Genomic DNA, 16557 nt, shown 5'->3' with positions numbered 1-16557 from the left:
CCTCCCTCACACACACACACCCAATCCCCCACCAGGGAGCACCTACATGAGTCTTGTTTCTCCACAAGAGTGAGCCAAGAACTTCAGTGAAAGATCGGATCAGTGGTAATACCTCCTCCGAACATTCTCCAGTGACCAGTTGTAGTTTCATGTAAGGTGGGAAGGTGAAGGTGTCAGCCACAAATTCTAATCTCGTGGATCTCAAACTTTTTAGCCCTGCTGGCAATGTAGCTCTAATGTCAGTCTGTCAGTCAGTCCGTCACTTTGGTCCATGCTAAAATACCATCACAAATTTGCAGGTAGTCATGGTGCTTGGAGGATGAATCTTAATGACTTAAATGATCTCCTGACTTTTCACTTAGTGCCATCAGCAGGTCAAAGTTTTCCCTTATCTTGTGTCATGCCAGCATGAGGTCCACATTTGTAGTTTTGAGAGAAATGTCTCGACAACTATTGAGACTGCTATTAAATTTAGTTCAGATCTGTATGGATGAATTGTTTTAACTTCAATTAACTTTTCTTCCAGCACCATCATTGGGAGATTTATAACCAAATACCTGCAAAATGGCAGGCAAAGCGCTGGATCATGCTAGAAAAGAAATTAAACAAGGGCAGATTTGCAACAACGTATGTGCATGTATCTACAGTATACACTGCCCCTTTTTGCCAGTTGAGTTAATCAGCGGTCCTTTGGCTCATGACCAATATTTCCACAAAATCTTGGGCAAGTCTTTTTATCCATGTGGAAGTTCGGTGCCTTTTTCGCAGGAAGCTGCATTGCATACCAGGAGGGCCTGGTACTGTGCAGAACAGCATACCGGAACACTTAATGAAACTGAGCCACTGCTAATGTTATCACTTCACCCGTGCTTTTCCTGCTATGACAAGTCAAAATGTCTGCTTTGGAAAAGGTCCACTGGCATGAACACACACACACACACACACACACACACACTTGACCTCCATGCCAAATTACAGCCTCCTAAGGCAAAAATCGTGGCCGCCAAAGGGTGGGAAATTTTTTATGGACCAACCGATGGACAGAATGAGCTGACGGTCGCAGCTAATAAAAAAGTGAGCTAGAGAGAGGATTTTAAACCCTGCCTACTTTCTCACATGTGTGAAGTGGGTGTGATTGTTGGATTGTCAGTTTCTGAAGGTTACAGAAATTGTCGGACATGGCCCCCAGTTCAGCTGTTGAGAAGGTACGTGGGGAGTTTCCAAAGCAGATCCCATTGAAGAAATACTTCACCTACAACATGACCATTTGTAAAGCAGTCAGACATGCCATGTTATCTTGAATTTGTGAAGTGTTTTTCTCACATGCCTCAACAGAAAACAGAAATCATATTGATTCATTGATTGATTGATTGGGGACCATCTGTTTACATCTGTTTACTCTCACACAACTCGTGCAGTATAATCCAAGTCTCATTTATCCAGTCGTCTGCTCAGTACTCAGTAACAGATGCATTTTCCCAAAAACCTTAGTGTTGGAGTCTGGCTTTAAAGACCGCATAGCTGAGTCTCACTTTCACTTCAGTTTTAAATATTAAGGTTTTAAGGAAAATGCATGTGTTTAGGAAGTACTGAGCATACAGCTGGATGAATGAGACTTGGATCAAACTGCAGGAGTTGTGTAAGAGTTTGTAAACAGATGTTTTGATATAGTTTTGATGTTGTTGCATGTCCCCAATCAGTCAATAAATCAATATTGAAGGCATGTAAGAAAAAGTTTTCCTCAGTAATTCAAGGTTACACAACAAGACTGACTGATTTACAAATGGTCATTTTGTGGACTTAATGACCTCGAGTCGCCATCATCCTCAGCTGTGCTTCATGTTTAGTGCAGAGTAATTAGCATGTTAGCATGCTAACATGCTAAACTAAGATGGTGAACATGGTAAACGCTATGCTTGCTAAACATCTGCAAGCATTTGCCTTCAGCCTAACAGAGCCGTTAGCATGGCATTTGCCCTCCATCGTCCTGGGAATCATTTAAATAAGTAAAATAACAAAAACGTTTAACAGTATTTTTTAACATCTAACAAAATAGCCAAATTGTATGTTATTCTTTTGAAAAAATACCAAGAATTTAGATTTCTCTCCTGATCTGCTCATCTTAAACTTAAAAAATCTTGCTGTTTGAATAAAACTTGTAAAATAATAGCCTCACTAGCTTCAGAGCACTTTTACTGTTCCCACAGGAAACAGATTCATTCATCTTCAGCTCATTCAAGATCCACATTTCCTCCCCTGGTCTAACTCTAACCCCCTGTGAAGCCCCTAAAACCATAAAGCAGGATTCACTACACAGTGTGAGAACCGCTGTGCTACCATATCATAGCTACACAACTTGTGTGGTAAAATGGTTCTCACCTGGTTTCCCGCGATGAGGAGGGCAGCTGGTGAGGGGCTCGGTCGATAGGGGATGGTGGCACCCTTTGGAGGAGACTGAAAAGTCAAAGACAAGGGGTCAGAGGTTTTAATAAATGCTTATTGGAAACCTCAAAGACATGAATAAGCTCATCTTCTCTGAAATGACATCAGTTCTCCTGTCAAAGAGTGAGACACTAAGTGCAAATAGTGTGTAACTCTGGTACATTAAGATACAATAACAATTAATGATGAACTAAACTGGTAATGACACCGACATTATTCCCTTCCTTGTTTCTGTTTGATAATATTAGTCATTCATTGAATTATTGAAGCCGTGTGGTGAGAGCTCTTTGTGGATAATAGCTCTGAGCTTTAGTTTGCATTGGAGCTGCTGGCTCTGCAGTGGTTTGCCCTCTGGATAAATCAAGCATCCACTGACAAGGAGACATTTGAAGATAAAATTCTTCAAACACCAATGAGAAAAGGAGATTATACAGAGTACATGACACCGTATATCTTATCGAGTAACTGCAATGTTGGCGATACTGTTTTGGGGTTTAAAATGTAGAGCATCTTTTCTGCGGGCGCAGTCACAGCAAATTCTTTGTATAACTTTGCATAATTTAAATCTTGGAGCCAAAAGCAAGAAGCCGCTGGTACAGAATCCTAATGAAACTCGCAAGCCTTTGAAGAAAGCCCTGAAAAACTGGATCAAACTAGCAATTAGTCAGTCAGGTCCAGCTGCAATGCTAAAACAAAAAGGACTTGTGCACTTCCATGAACACACAGGGAGAAACTGTGCTCGGGGTTGTTTTTCTCTCATCTCCTCCTCGATTTTCTCAAGAGAGCTGTTGTCTAAAGGTGGACAGATTTTGCTGCAGGCCAGTGTGTTTTCCTTCAGCAGATTAGTGTCCTCTCCAACAATACTGGGCTCTGACCTGAGAGCAGCACCTTTTGACTCTTCGCCAAAACGTCTCATCTGGCAGATTAGAGCACAGGAGGTCAAAACAATAAAGAAACTATGTACTTTCTTGACATTTCCTGTGTCAGATGAGGATTAGAGTTGTTCTGACACTAATACCAGTACCCAAAATGCCTCCAATACTGCCTAAGATGCTGGATTGGGTATTGGCAAGTACGCACACCAAGCATTGATCCGGTACCACGTAATTTATCAATAAACTTGAAAGTAGTTTGGTGGGACTAACGCCGTTGTCACGCTGTTGTCAAGCATGTTCAAGCGATGTGATGGAACCAATGAGGATTAATAACAACATTGGCGAGTGTTATTGACAAGGCAAATGCTGCTATTGAGGCTCCTCTCATAACAGTTGACAATGTAATTTGTTTTGACTTTGCTCCGCTCCGCTCCGCTCTTAAAAGCCCTGCAAAACATGTATGTTGACATGGCTGCGCATCAGTGTGGACTTTATGATGTTGGATTGATTCCACTCCATTTCAGTGCACCGGTGCTTCGCTAAATGCATAAGGGCGAGGGCTGGGACAACTCTTTAAATGGAGTGTAATCTGTCAGCGAGCGGCAGCAACCACGTTATTGTCAGCTGACAAAACAATGTCAGCCTATGGGGCAAAAGCCATGATTGTTTTCCTAGTTGACAAATAATTGCCTGCACGGTGATTTTCACAATGTGATTTTATCTGACATAGTAATTTGCTCATTTTCAACCAGCTTTGTATCGTGACAGTGTGGGCAGTATGTGTAAATTAACTGTGGTAAACTTCCCTCCATCTAACCAGTGCCTAGATCTCCCTGTTCCCACCCAATGGAACTCCATTGGTTGATGTGTTATCGCTGGTTCTGGGGCTGTTTCTCCAACTACAGACTGTACCTCTGTAGTTTCATATTACCCGCCACCTATGCCACCACCATGGACGCAAAGAGTATAGAAGTGGCTCAAGAGACAGATCCGCCCCCTTTCTCCCTCAAACTCAGACCAACCTCCAATCAAACGTTAAAACTAGGCAGTACTGATCAAATATAAACCAAGATTATGTTACTGCAGTGCCTATTTCTTGCTTAAAATGTCTTCAGAAACATATTTTAGTGCCCTGTTTAGCTGTTACAGTGAGAGTTTGTCAACAGGAAGTGGACACCATACTGTTTTCTGCATATTGAAAACAAAAGCTGAAAAAAAACTGAGATCAAACTGTAAAACTAGGCAGTGCTGATCAAATATAAGCCAGGACTCTGGTACTGTGTTGCCTCTGATGTTTTTAGAAACCTGTTTTAGCTGACCTTTTAATACCAGATTGTTTATTACCAGCTTGACACCATTGTGTCAAACAGATGAGTTCCCATTACAGCAGGAGCATTTACTGGTCCGGTGCGGCGCTGTGCTTTCTGGTTGTTGTAGGTTTTCTACCTTTTGGGCAGAAGTGAATGCCACATTCCTTTTTTTCTGTTTTCTCTGGTCATGTAGCACCAATTCCAAAAGTATTTGTGTCTTCCTACTGCATTGACAGACTAGATTTTTGAAAAGACCATCTTTCTAGTGGTGAAAAACTTCTTTAAGTCGCAATGATGTTCATCTCTGTTGATTAGATTGTATGGGCCATGTGGTCATGGTGACATGTACGCTGCTGTCACCACTGCAATTTAGCAGCAACAACAGCTGGTGTGCAGACTCCGCCTATTTGGTGCCCCTCCCCATCTTCAGTGTCAAACTGAAGATGGAAACGGAGTTAAACAAATTCACAGTTCAGTCTGATATCAGGAAGGATCAGTGGTATACAGCTGTTAACTTTTCTTAACGCAGATGGTATTGGGTCAGCACTTGTTATTGGCTGATACACATGTTTGGGTATCGGTATCCGGAAGGCGGAAATGGTATTGGAACATCTCTAATGAGGATATTGTTACACAATCTATGTTCAGCAGCACTGTGAATCTAATCATAGCAGCATTATGTAACAAAGAAGAACAGCACAGCCCACTAAAAATGCATCAACTTCTGCTGCAGTGCAATAAACAATCAATGCATGCCGGTGAAATGAAAACATGCATGTCAACAGCAATTATTTCCTTCATACAGCTGCAGCAGCAGAGCTCCGACAACATGTCAGCTAAGTGAGGGTAGTAAGAGAGAGGAATGGTACGCTTCCTACCTCCAGGATTACTGTGCAGATGAGCTTGACACACTGGATTACAGACTCCTGATTCCCAGATATCGTCACCCCTCGCTCAGTGGAGTTGGGCAGCAAATCCCCTGCCACCTGTATTTGAGCTCCGGTGCTCTGCAAATGATAGGGTTTTGGAAAAAAAGATTAGCTTGATTCCGGAGATAAGACAAGTCGTTATTACTCTGCCATGCCTGCTTTCCGTGCCTCCCTGCTGGCTTCGCTGACCTTATATTATTCCACCTATACTGTCGGAGACCAACCGTGCTGTATGTTTAACGTCAAGTACTGTCAGGTTAGAGATAAATGAAAAGTCACCTGTGGTCAGCCGAGGTAATTCTCTCAATTTTAGCTCATATATACCTAATATAGCATGTCTGCAGGCAAAAGGGAGAGTTTTAAAGATTTATCTGCTGATGTCTCTATCAGACTGCAGGGTTTTTGGAGGCCATTGTTGAACCACTTACATCACAAAATGCTTCTCTAAGTGAGCATGTGTCCTGTGGCAACCGAACAAACAAAACAAATCTGCAAGTGAAACAAATCTGGGTTATGAACATGACGAGAAAATCCGTCTAACCGCAAAAAACAACAACTGGATGCCATTGCCAGTGAAGGTAAAGGCTAAAATGAGAGAGAGACTATTTGTAGATCGGTACAGAGCTAAAGTTACAGTGACAGACGTCTCTGGCAACAGATCTGATATGTTTAATCCTGATGTTTCAACTGGGCCTAAATGAAGTCAGGAGTTTTTCCCTTTCAAAGTTGCCACTGCTGAGTCATGCTGTTTGTTGTGTTAGGTGATCTATCGGACTTCATTGTCTCACTAATTTCCTGCCTTAATAGCCAAATCCAATTTTAGTCTGGTGCCAGCCTAAGTGCAGATACCACCACTGTGCTCTGGGTGGAAAATCTCAACAACTATTGCATGGATTCATATTAAATCATGGACAGACATTCATGTTCTCCAGCGGGTGAATTGTAAGATTACTGGTGATCCACTGACATTTTATCGAGCGCCACCAGCAGGCCAGAAATGTTTATTTGCCCAATGATCATGTAACTGCAAAACTCATGACATGCCCCTTGGTCTCTGCTGTACTTCCTGTTTTGTGATAATTAGCGAATGTTAGCATGCAAAATGGTGACCATGGTGAACTCTAGCAGCAACCTCCAGGGGTGAAAAATGAAGCCAATGTGGTAGTGCCATAAATTGCAGTTCCTTGATAACATTACAGCCGAAATAAACAGCCCGGTACAAAATGTGGCTATGGCTAATTTCCACCTTCATGACAACTCTACTGTATTTTTTATATAATTCCCTTTTCCACCATAATTTACGCGGACAGTATATGCCATTTTTGAAACACAGGAAAACCTGCTAAAATAGATGATAGACTCCTTTCCCATTGCTAGTAGACCAGGGATACTCAACTTACTTTGGGTGTTTCTAAGTATTGAGAACATTCAGGGCTTAAACTGGACCTCTGCCTCTTGCCTGGCACTTTTTTGATAAATAATCTCTAATATGATGCTTTATTAAATGCACTCTGGCACCATATTTATATTACAAGTAAAAATAAATCCCAGTGTGAATCAATTTTTTTCCATTGTGGATTAGAAAATGGCTGGGGGACCACCCAGCTGCCTACTGGGGGCCAGATTTGGCCCGCGGGCCGCAAGTTGAGTATCACTGCAGTAGACCTAAAGTGTGTACACAGCTCTGGTGTAGGTGAGTTTGCTTTTCTGTGCTTTACCTGGTGTGTCATGTTTGCCGTAACAACAGGCCGTAAAACAGGTTAGTAAACAGTAGAAAGCAGCATTAAAGCCACTGAAAATGTTACGGTGGTTATGTCTTTTTTTATCTGTTTTTTATTCGGTCTCTCTTGCAAACTCGGTACCAACTAATTTGGAAATAGTGCTGCTCGGATGGAGACAGATGGTACATTGTGGCATCCTGTCATAGCACTGCACCGGCAAAGGGGCTAAAATTAGCACATCCCCCCGGATGTTGAGTTTCCGTCACTGCCAGTCGGAGCCAATCGGAGCTGGAGCCAATAAATAAATGTGACTGCTGCAGAGTCACTTGAGCCGGGAGTGAATGCTGATTGTACTGCCAGATGTTAGTGGGTTTTTTAAAGTTACACATAATTAATGGCATGGACGCTTTGAGGGACAGGTTGTCTGCAAGGTATCGCTACAGTCTGTGAGTCAGATCCACCCCTCGCTCCTCCACAGCTCCACCCTCTCGTCCACATATGGTCACTTCTGCCTCTTAAAAACAAGATGGGGATGGCCATGGAACTCGACTCTTCAAAACATGAGCCCACAAACCAATTGGTGACGTCACGCTGGCTATGTTCATTATATTTATACAGTTTATAGGTAAACATTGGACCTGCTACAGCATGGTCACAACCTTACGTTAGCATGTAACTCAAAGAAGTGTCACAGCGCTTCTAGCATGGCAGTAGACTCGTTACTAATACTTCTAGTGCATCTTTGTAATTTTTGTATTTTATTTAAATTCTGCTTTGATGTAATTTGCATGTTATGATATGATCTATGACAAATTATTCATACATTCATTATTTTACACCATTTTGTTGCTGCAGTGATTCTGAATAAGAGCATCTAACACTTACCTAAAATGTATTAGCACAAGCAGGAGGACTTACACTAGTATAAGGCACAAAACAAAACAGCAGCAGGGGGAAAAAAAACAACAAAAAAAGAAAAAAAAAACAGTAGAATTGTGGGAAATGAAATATCTCTTCCTTCCAGCTGCAGTTTATTTTCCCTCATCTCCAGAAGCAGATTTTTTCTCTCCATATTTCAATGTTGGTCCAGCTGCCTGTGCAGCAAGGACGGGGAGGATGGAGTAGATTTGTGTTCTGGCTGCTCACCTCTCTGATCTCCTTTATCTTGGCCCCCCCTTTCCCAATGAGAGAGCCACACTGGCTGGCAGGGATGACCAGCCGCAGGGTGACTGGTGGCTTGGAGCTGATGGTTCCGTTGGCCACCAGTGCGGTCAGGTCCTGGAGGGAGATGTGGGGAAAGAAAAAAAAAATGTGGTGAGAGGCGACAGGAAACAAAGAGCAGAGAGAGAGAGAGAGACAGGGAGAGTCCCAGAGAGAAAAAAACATGCAGGTCAAAGTGAAAATGGAGGAAGAGAAAAGCTACTGGAGGGTTTTATCTCCAACAATTAGGTTAGAAGAGGAAGTGAGCTCATTTTATTGGACAATTTAGGCTTTACATTAATCTAAACATACTTTCAATTACAGTTTTATCCTTACGCCTTACTCAGCAAATAACTTGGCTGAATGTTTAGAATACTACAATGAAACTGTGAAACTAAACCTCCCCAGTAATACCAACATTCAAAACTTTAAAGAGCAGATGCTATACTCATGACTCCACCATTTCAGAGAACTGTTTGCTGAGGAAACTCTACGGTCTAGGTACCATGTCTGAAGGGTTACTTTCGGCTCTAAAGGTACCATATCAAAAGTGCTCGATGGAAACGAGGCAAATGTAGCCAAACCTAATTTCCACTGCATCAAATGGAATATCAGAAAAAGGCAGATAGGATCTATACTGGAAGTGGCAGGTGGATCTAAGCACCATCTAGCATCTGCACCTAATCAACCTCTGTAAGTTTCACTGTGTGCTGGGAGTCCACAGGAGACTGGCCAGCAATGTAGGAGCTGTAATCCAGTCCTGTGTGGGGTCTTAAAAGGCTGTTCAGTCATTCATATGAACTGCTGAATTCTCCATGAAAGGGGGGACATTAATTGCAGCACTGGTGGAGAGCAAATCGTGCTTTGAGATTTTCACTCTGCTGCATAAAACTGAGCCAGAACATCTCGTCTGTGTGTCCTTCCTACTGCAAATACACTGGAGCTGGTTACCTTGGGATTTCTTTACACAAATCTTTTTGAAAAGAACTGACTGAGAGGATGTAATATGAAGGTTTATACATCTACATTTTGCTTAGTCCCTTTTCTCGCAATCTAATGAAACTGCTATCAGATGAGGTCCAGTTATAAGGAATAATTTGACATTTTCAGACATGCATATTTGATTTCTTGCCTACAGTTATGAGATTATTGATCCTTTAAAGTTCCCCTCCAGACACGTTTTAAAGTATGTGAAAACACTCTGCTATTATTAATTTTGTTTAACATGCTTTTCCCACATTAAAAAGCTCCCCTCTGAAAACAGGCCAGATTCAGATCTACTCTGTCTCCCTTAATGAGCACTTCTTGATCTGGCCTTGCGCCCCACCCACCACTGATGCTTGCGCTAGTTTAACCAGTAACAGAGCAGTGCGCATCAAGATGGCTACCATCAGTGTGTCCTGTAACACGAACACTACAGGAAACATAAGAGTAAAAATTGTAGAGATCCAGTCATTCATGTTTGAGCTTCAGTCAGACCCAGACTGAAGCTCAAACATGAATGTTCCGTCTGGTTGAGATTAGGATTAGATACCGAACTAGTTACTCTTTTAGGGATACTGCCCATATTACGTGGCGTCATTGTGTTGCAGAGGTTAGAATTGTCGCATCACAGCAAGAGGGTTCCTTTTGAACCCTGGGGCCCTTCGGTGTGGAGTTTGCATGTTCTCCCCGTGTCAGCGGTTTTCTCTGGCTTCCTCCCACAGTCCAAAGACATGCAGGTTAATTGGTGACTCTAAATTGTCCGTAGGTGTGAATGTGAGCGTGAATGGTTGTCTGTGTCTATGTGTCAGCCCTGGGATAGTCTGGCGACCTGTCCAGGGTGTACCCCGCCTCTCGCCCAGTTACAATTGGGATAGGCTCCAGCACCCCCAGAAAGGATAAGCAGTTACAGAGAATGAATGAATGCCCGAATTACTTGGTACTACAGAATACTGGTTCATGTTAAAGGTGGAAGTGCTGCAAAGTGCCCCGAAACCGGGAAGCCGGCCACAGAGCTCTCTGTCGGTTGATCCGTTGAGTGCTCCATCGGCTGCAGTGCTGATCTAGTTTCAGTTCGTGGTCTATTTTCTTTGTTTTTTCTTTAGCCTAGCATCACTGCTCGCTGAGCAGACAAACACACACGCATTAACAGAAAGATATACAGAGACAGACAATTAGCTCTATGTGTGATCAGAAAATGGTAGAGGAGCAGAATTGTGTTTTAGTCACCCCTGCAGCTTGTTCAAAAATGTAACTTTTGTTATTACAAAGTAAAAGTTAAATGCAAAAAAAAAGTACAGTTGCATACCAGTAATACCAGTACCAGAACCAGTATCTGCTGAAATGGCAACAGTACCCAACCCGACATGTAATAAGTCTGCTCTGCACTGCAGGTGGCGTTGAAGTCTGTTCCTCCAGTGATACATGCTTCCTGTATTAGACAGTGATTGGCTTTTGTGTTAGTGACGTAGCTAATCTAGTTTGCCTGGAGTGTGTTTGATTCTCAGGTTTTAGATATGTGCACAGACATCGGCCCCTTCAGTAGAGGAGTGTGAAGATAGCTCTCTTGTGACAAACCCTGCACAGATACAAGTCAGTATAGGTCAGATGCTGTATGAGACTAGCCTGGTTCCAGACCATAGACCCCGCCCACTCAACTGAGTAGGCTTGCATCTCTGGTCTGGCATACTGCAATGAATTTATCTCGTCCAAACGATGGAAGGACCAATGAATGCTGGGGGTGGGGGCGGGTTTAGCGATTAGCCAATCAGCGCCACGCTGATGTCAAGCTGTGCGCCCGTGGGTAACTGGTGAGGATAGCAACAATGGCGACCGCTACAGATCCTACAGACCACATTAATGATGCTATCGAGGTATTTCACCACTACTCACGTTGATGAAGGACCAAATTAAGGAAGCTGCTACACTGGATTTAACGGGGATGGTGCCGGGCATGCACGACGACGGAGACATTTTGAACGGGCAATGCTCGCTTGTTTTCGGCACCCCGAGGCATGGATACTAATGACGTCAGATTCTGGGTGAGTCGTTGATCTCTACTGATTGGTTATGGAAAAATCTAATTCCCTCCCCCTTGTAAATCGCCTTCAATGGAAGCCATGTCAGACTGAAGGTTCTGGGAGCTTCAGTCTGACACTCAGGCTAGTATGAGACATAAACATAACTCGCGGGTGGGGCCAGCAGGAGAAATGTTACTCCACATTTTCACTGGGAAGTAAACCTGGAAGCTAGAAACCTTTTTTTTTCGCTGTATGCGTCAACTCCATTGGAGTGAATAAGCGCCATGTTGGGATCCAGTATCTCGGTATTATTATGAATCTTAGCCTTTAAATCACACACATGAGACTGGTATCAATCGTCTTATCTAACTTTCCCAAATTGTTGAACTGTTCCTTTAAACTACAGGAATGTTGGACACACATTGTGGAAAAGTCATGAGAGCATGGGAGGAAATACTTTAAGTGCCTAAAGTCTGATAGATCGCTATGACTACAGTCCAATTATACATCATTTTATGTCTGATGATAATCACAGTTGAAGAAAGAATGGGTGCAACATATGTCTCTGTTATCTGCATGATATATTTGGATGAAGAACCTCACTGATTTGATGAGTGTTTTTACAGTGCAGGTAGCAAACATCCTGTGTCTGCTCTCCTGTGGGTGGAGATTGAGCTTTTAATTAATGAACAGTGTGTCTCAGTGAACCTTTGAAATGTAAATATGCCGTGCTGTCTCTCTTCCCATCAGAGTTCAACCCACAACAAAATGTGTGACAGAATGCAAAGCCGGCTGCTTGTTTTTCAACGGCTTGTGTTTGCAATAAAATTAGCAGAGTTTGACTTAAGAGCGGGACAGCATGGACGCGCCACCTCAAGGGATTTTACTTATGAAGGGAGCTGCATAATGTCTCCAATAACGGTGAACTTTATATTTAAAAAGCATACTCTGATGTGGCACTTGTGCCTCTCTGCTCCACGTCTATATTTAGTGAGGCGGATCGGGCTCTCTGACATCTCGTCTCATTAGAGGAGGCAGCTCGTCTGTACAATCACAAGACTCTGGGCGTCATTTTCTTGATTTGATCTAAAAATATGAGCCACATCTTAACAACTGTGAACGTTCCCATACTTTCCTGTGACATCCTAGCGAAAAAATAAAAAGAAACCCACAAAGCGCACTGGCGGAAATAAGACAGCAGGATACACAGGCAGTGCTCACACAAAAGAGTTACTGGGCTTAAATCCCCAAAGCATATTGTGTTGCTTGTGGCACTCCAGCACAGACAGATTATGCGGCTTTCATGCATGCTGTGCCTTGACACCTGGGAACAAATACATGTATGATACTGTAGTGAATATACTGTGCTGTTAGAGCATGTCTTTCCAGATTATCAGATCACTTAATTTGCATAAATGTGTGTGTTTGCACTAATGTGCAGCAGTCAGGGGGGGGGACTTCATCCATAAAACACAGACGGAAACACACACAAGTGATCAACTGCCAATGAAAGAACTAAGTGCGCCTGTCTAATCATAAAGTATTGAGACAGAAACAAATGCCAAGTCTAATACTCAGAGGCCAAAAAGCAGATTATTCCCCCTTTGTTTTTAATTAAATGTGTCACACATACAATAACTCAACTATGGTGGAAGCGGCGCGCAGTGGGTCAGCCAACATGTTGCCATGGAAACTCAAGAGTTTCAGGGTTGAAAAGAGGTGAGTGTGAAAGATCTTTAATGAATACTGCACTGTGCTCCCAGCCAGCGTGTGTTTACTGAAGGCTGTCGACCTGCGTGGGGAGCACCTGTTTCCCTGCCAGGGTCTGCTGTGATGCTAAATCAGAGCGAAGACGGCTCTCATTCCACCATATTAATTAGCGCGGTGATGGACAGTCACCATGGGGATTAATGGCAAGAGGAAGCTGTCATCTATAACTCATTAGTAGACGATGAGAAGGTGTACAAATCCCTCTCATTAACAGGTACAAATTAGCATCCCTCGCTCTTTTTGTGAGTGGACTGAACATGTGTTGCCCAGAGAAAAGCATTTGTGTGACATCACCAGACAAATTACTAACAGTACAACACACATCACGTCATGGTTGTACAAGAGCAGCAGCTTAATCCACTTATCCCAAATTTTCATCTGCAGTGTAATCGTATCTGAGAGCACATCAAGTGCTATGAAACACAGCTGGAAAGTTTTCCTTCCATCACTTTAGTTTAGAGTATAATCAATGGCGATAAAAGTGCATTAGTGGTAATGTTGGGATGAAGCTAGGGAAGAGGTTTCTTGTAATAACGCTGTGAAATGGCTTCTTGCACTTTTTTTCACGTCTCAGAAACAAGTTAGTTTGGCTCCACAAAGACTGACAACTTCCAAAAGCCTGCCACAGACAACGTCTGATTGCACACTGATTGGTTTTCTCTGTAAAAAGCCACAAGAGATCAGTCCTCATTTTTTATTTTTTTTTTACAGCAAAATCTTTATGATGATGGATTGAGTGGATTTTTGTTGTATGCAGTGACATTGACGTCTACATGCACCGCATATTCCAGTTTTTGCCCTTACTCTAAAAAATAATAGAAATATTCCTACTAAGCTGTTTACATGTCTAATAAAGATAAATATTCCACCAATATTCCTATTTACAGGTGGCTGGATATACATATCAAAATATCGAGGTGAAACGGCTGGAGCTAACTGAACTAAAATAAAGGATTTTTTCAAAGTTTTTCACTGGTGACAAACTTGTTCAACCAGGTGAACACAACCCTTGTACTGAGACCTTGAACTCAAACCATTGTGTTGCCCCGCCCAAAATATATAGTTTAATGATTCAGTTAATATGTAAACATGCAGGCGACTAGTCTACTAATGGCCCTAAATGACAACTATTGATCTACTAGGAAAATTCTTAGTTGGTTGCAACCCTAATCCAAAGGAATATGATGTCCTTATGTCTCAAATCAAATTCAGAATATTGTCATATCGGGAAAAATAATGAAATATGTGTTTGTGCATGTAAATGTGGTCACTGAATGGCATGTATTATGGTCAGTTACCTCCTCCAGTTTGTATGTGATCATGGTGAAAGCTCTGAAGACGCAGTCTGTGGAGCCAGTGATGGTGATGATCCTCTCTGGACATGAGCCCTCTGAGATGTTGATCCGAGCGCTGCTCTGTGGGGACAATGGTCATTAGGTCAGTTAATGGTCAACATTAACAGTGTAGTCAGTGCAGTACCCTTATTTGCTTTCTTGCAAATAAGGAGCAGATATATAACAGACGCAGTGTCATACTTAGCCAAAGACATGATGCCCATGAGCACAGTGGGGAAAGACGGGTTCAAGAAATTAAAGTGCTAGACTGCAGGTACGAGCTCCCAGGCAGGAAATATTTTTCTCAAACTGAGTGCCGTGTGAAGCTGAAAAATTGTTTGGATTCTCCAGGTGTCAGACATTATCAGGATACTTTTGAAACTTGCAGCGTTATCAAATTATATATCGTGATAAATATCGAGATCAATCAATACGGGGAAAATTATCGTGATAATATTTTTTGCCATATTGCCCAGCCCTAGATGCTAGGCAGATTTATTTTAGCTTTCGACATAGCCAGGCTAGCTGTTTTCCCCTGCTTCCAGTCTTCATGCTAAGCTAAGCTAACTGGTTTCTGGCTGTACCGTCACATTTACCGTACAGATCTGAGAGTGGTATTGATCTCTTCATCTAACTCTCCACAAGAAAGCAAAAAAGTGTATTTTCTATTCAGGTAATCTTATGACTCGGTTTCAAACCGTTGAAAGAGTTCTAAGAGACACACTCTACAGTACAGCACACCCACGGGAAGGAGAGTCGTGTGACACGAGGCAAAGGAGGTGAGACAGAGCTATAGAGCACATCTCTATCTCAGAGTGACAGCGTAATAGAGTTTCTTCTCGGGGCATTGCCCTCAGATGACAGATCTCCTGCCCTCCTCTCCTTTCATTTTGTGTCCTTGAGTTGAAGTCACATGAGCAGAGGCGGGACAGTGCTCTGAGCTCTGGGACATTTTCTCCAGTCACTCCAGTGAGTCATGCTCCCACTGTGACTGTAAGGCCCGGGGAGTGGCTGACAGGATGAGGCTCATACAGTTGGGAAGTAACAAAGGCCAAAACTGGCTGGCTGGATGAATGGTTGAATGACTACCATGGGTGAGTGGTTTATCCAGCAGCTCTGCAGGGCTGTATTGTCCCATCACCTCACTGTTCCTCTGTTTACCCCTCTGCCTCATAAAGTACAACATAAAACCTTTAGCAGCCAGAGAAAGAAATGTACTGCCACGGTGTTGGCCTAATTACTTTTTAATACAAAGAGTTAACCAAGCGGCATTAGTTTGGCTGCACCCTTGAGATTTACAAAGAGGGAATGGAGGAGCAGACAGAGATGAAGGAAGCTGTTTTAGGCAGGAAGAGAAAGAAAAGGGATTTGGTGAGAGAGCGGTTAGAGGAGGGGTAGTGAATGATGGAGAGAGAGGATTTAAATTGAAAAGGTGCCGTTATTGCCCAAAAGGCAATTCGGACGATGTATCTGCTCTGTAGTTACGCACGTGTCAGGGTTTTTGAACAACCGCACCAACCTAGCTCAGTGTGAGAGCCAATCTACACTGCCCAACCCGAAAAAATATACGTTAATGAACCACCCGCACCTGACCCACAAACAGGCAACTTTATGCAATTATAGTAGTGCAGTTGTCAGGAGTGAGGACTGAGACAAGGACAGACAAGGACTGAACCCTCCAAGGTATGTGTGTGTATGTGTGTGTTTGCTTCAGAGGGAGACCGAGGGGGAGCAGAAAGTGGTAGGTGGACTGCAGCTCACAATGTTTCTGTAAGTTATTAATAGTTTACTCAGAGCGCTGCTTTATCACTTTTTTAAGCGGCCACCTGAACTCGTGATATTTACTAGTAAGCTTTCCTGGATGTGCCTGACACGCAGGTTGTGGGCAGTCCTCTGCATCGCTGCTGCTCTGTATGCTCAGGCAGACACGGGCAGAGGAAGAGCTTTGTTATTAATTAAAGGTTTGATTGTGCC

At 42.9% G+C, this 16557-nt stretch overlaps 1 protein-coding gene across 1 annotated transcript in view; it reads right to left on the bottom strand.

Annotated features, from left to right (window-relative positions):
* Window positions 1-16557, bottom strand: part of LOC125892140 (poly(rC)-binding protein 4-like) — a 56811-nt gene that overhangs the window by 15579 nt on the left and 24675 nt on the right. The window contains exons 5-8 of the mRNA XM_049581932.1: window positions 14548-14664; window positions 8424-8555; window positions 5506-5634; window positions 2380-2454 (exon numbers count right to left, since the gene is read on the bottom strand). Coding sequence (XP_049437889.1) covers window positions 2380-2454; window positions 5506-5634; window positions 8424-8555; window positions 14548-14664 — 453 coding nt within the window. The remainder of the gene's footprint in view (window positions 1-2379; window positions 2455-5505; window positions 5635-8423; window positions 8556-14547; window positions 14665-16557) is intronic.

Source organism: Epinephelus fuscoguttatus, linkage group LG7, assembly GCF_011397635.1.
Source record: "Epinephelus fuscoguttatus linkage group LG7, E.fuscoguttatus.final_Chr_v1".
NCBI classification, from domain to species: Eukaryota; Metazoa; Chordata; class Actinopteri; order Perciformes; family Serranidae; genus Epinephelus; species Epinephelus fuscoguttatus.
The sequence above is the reverse complement of the archived record's forward strand: the minus strand, read 5'-3'. Positions and strand labels throughout refer to the sequence as shown.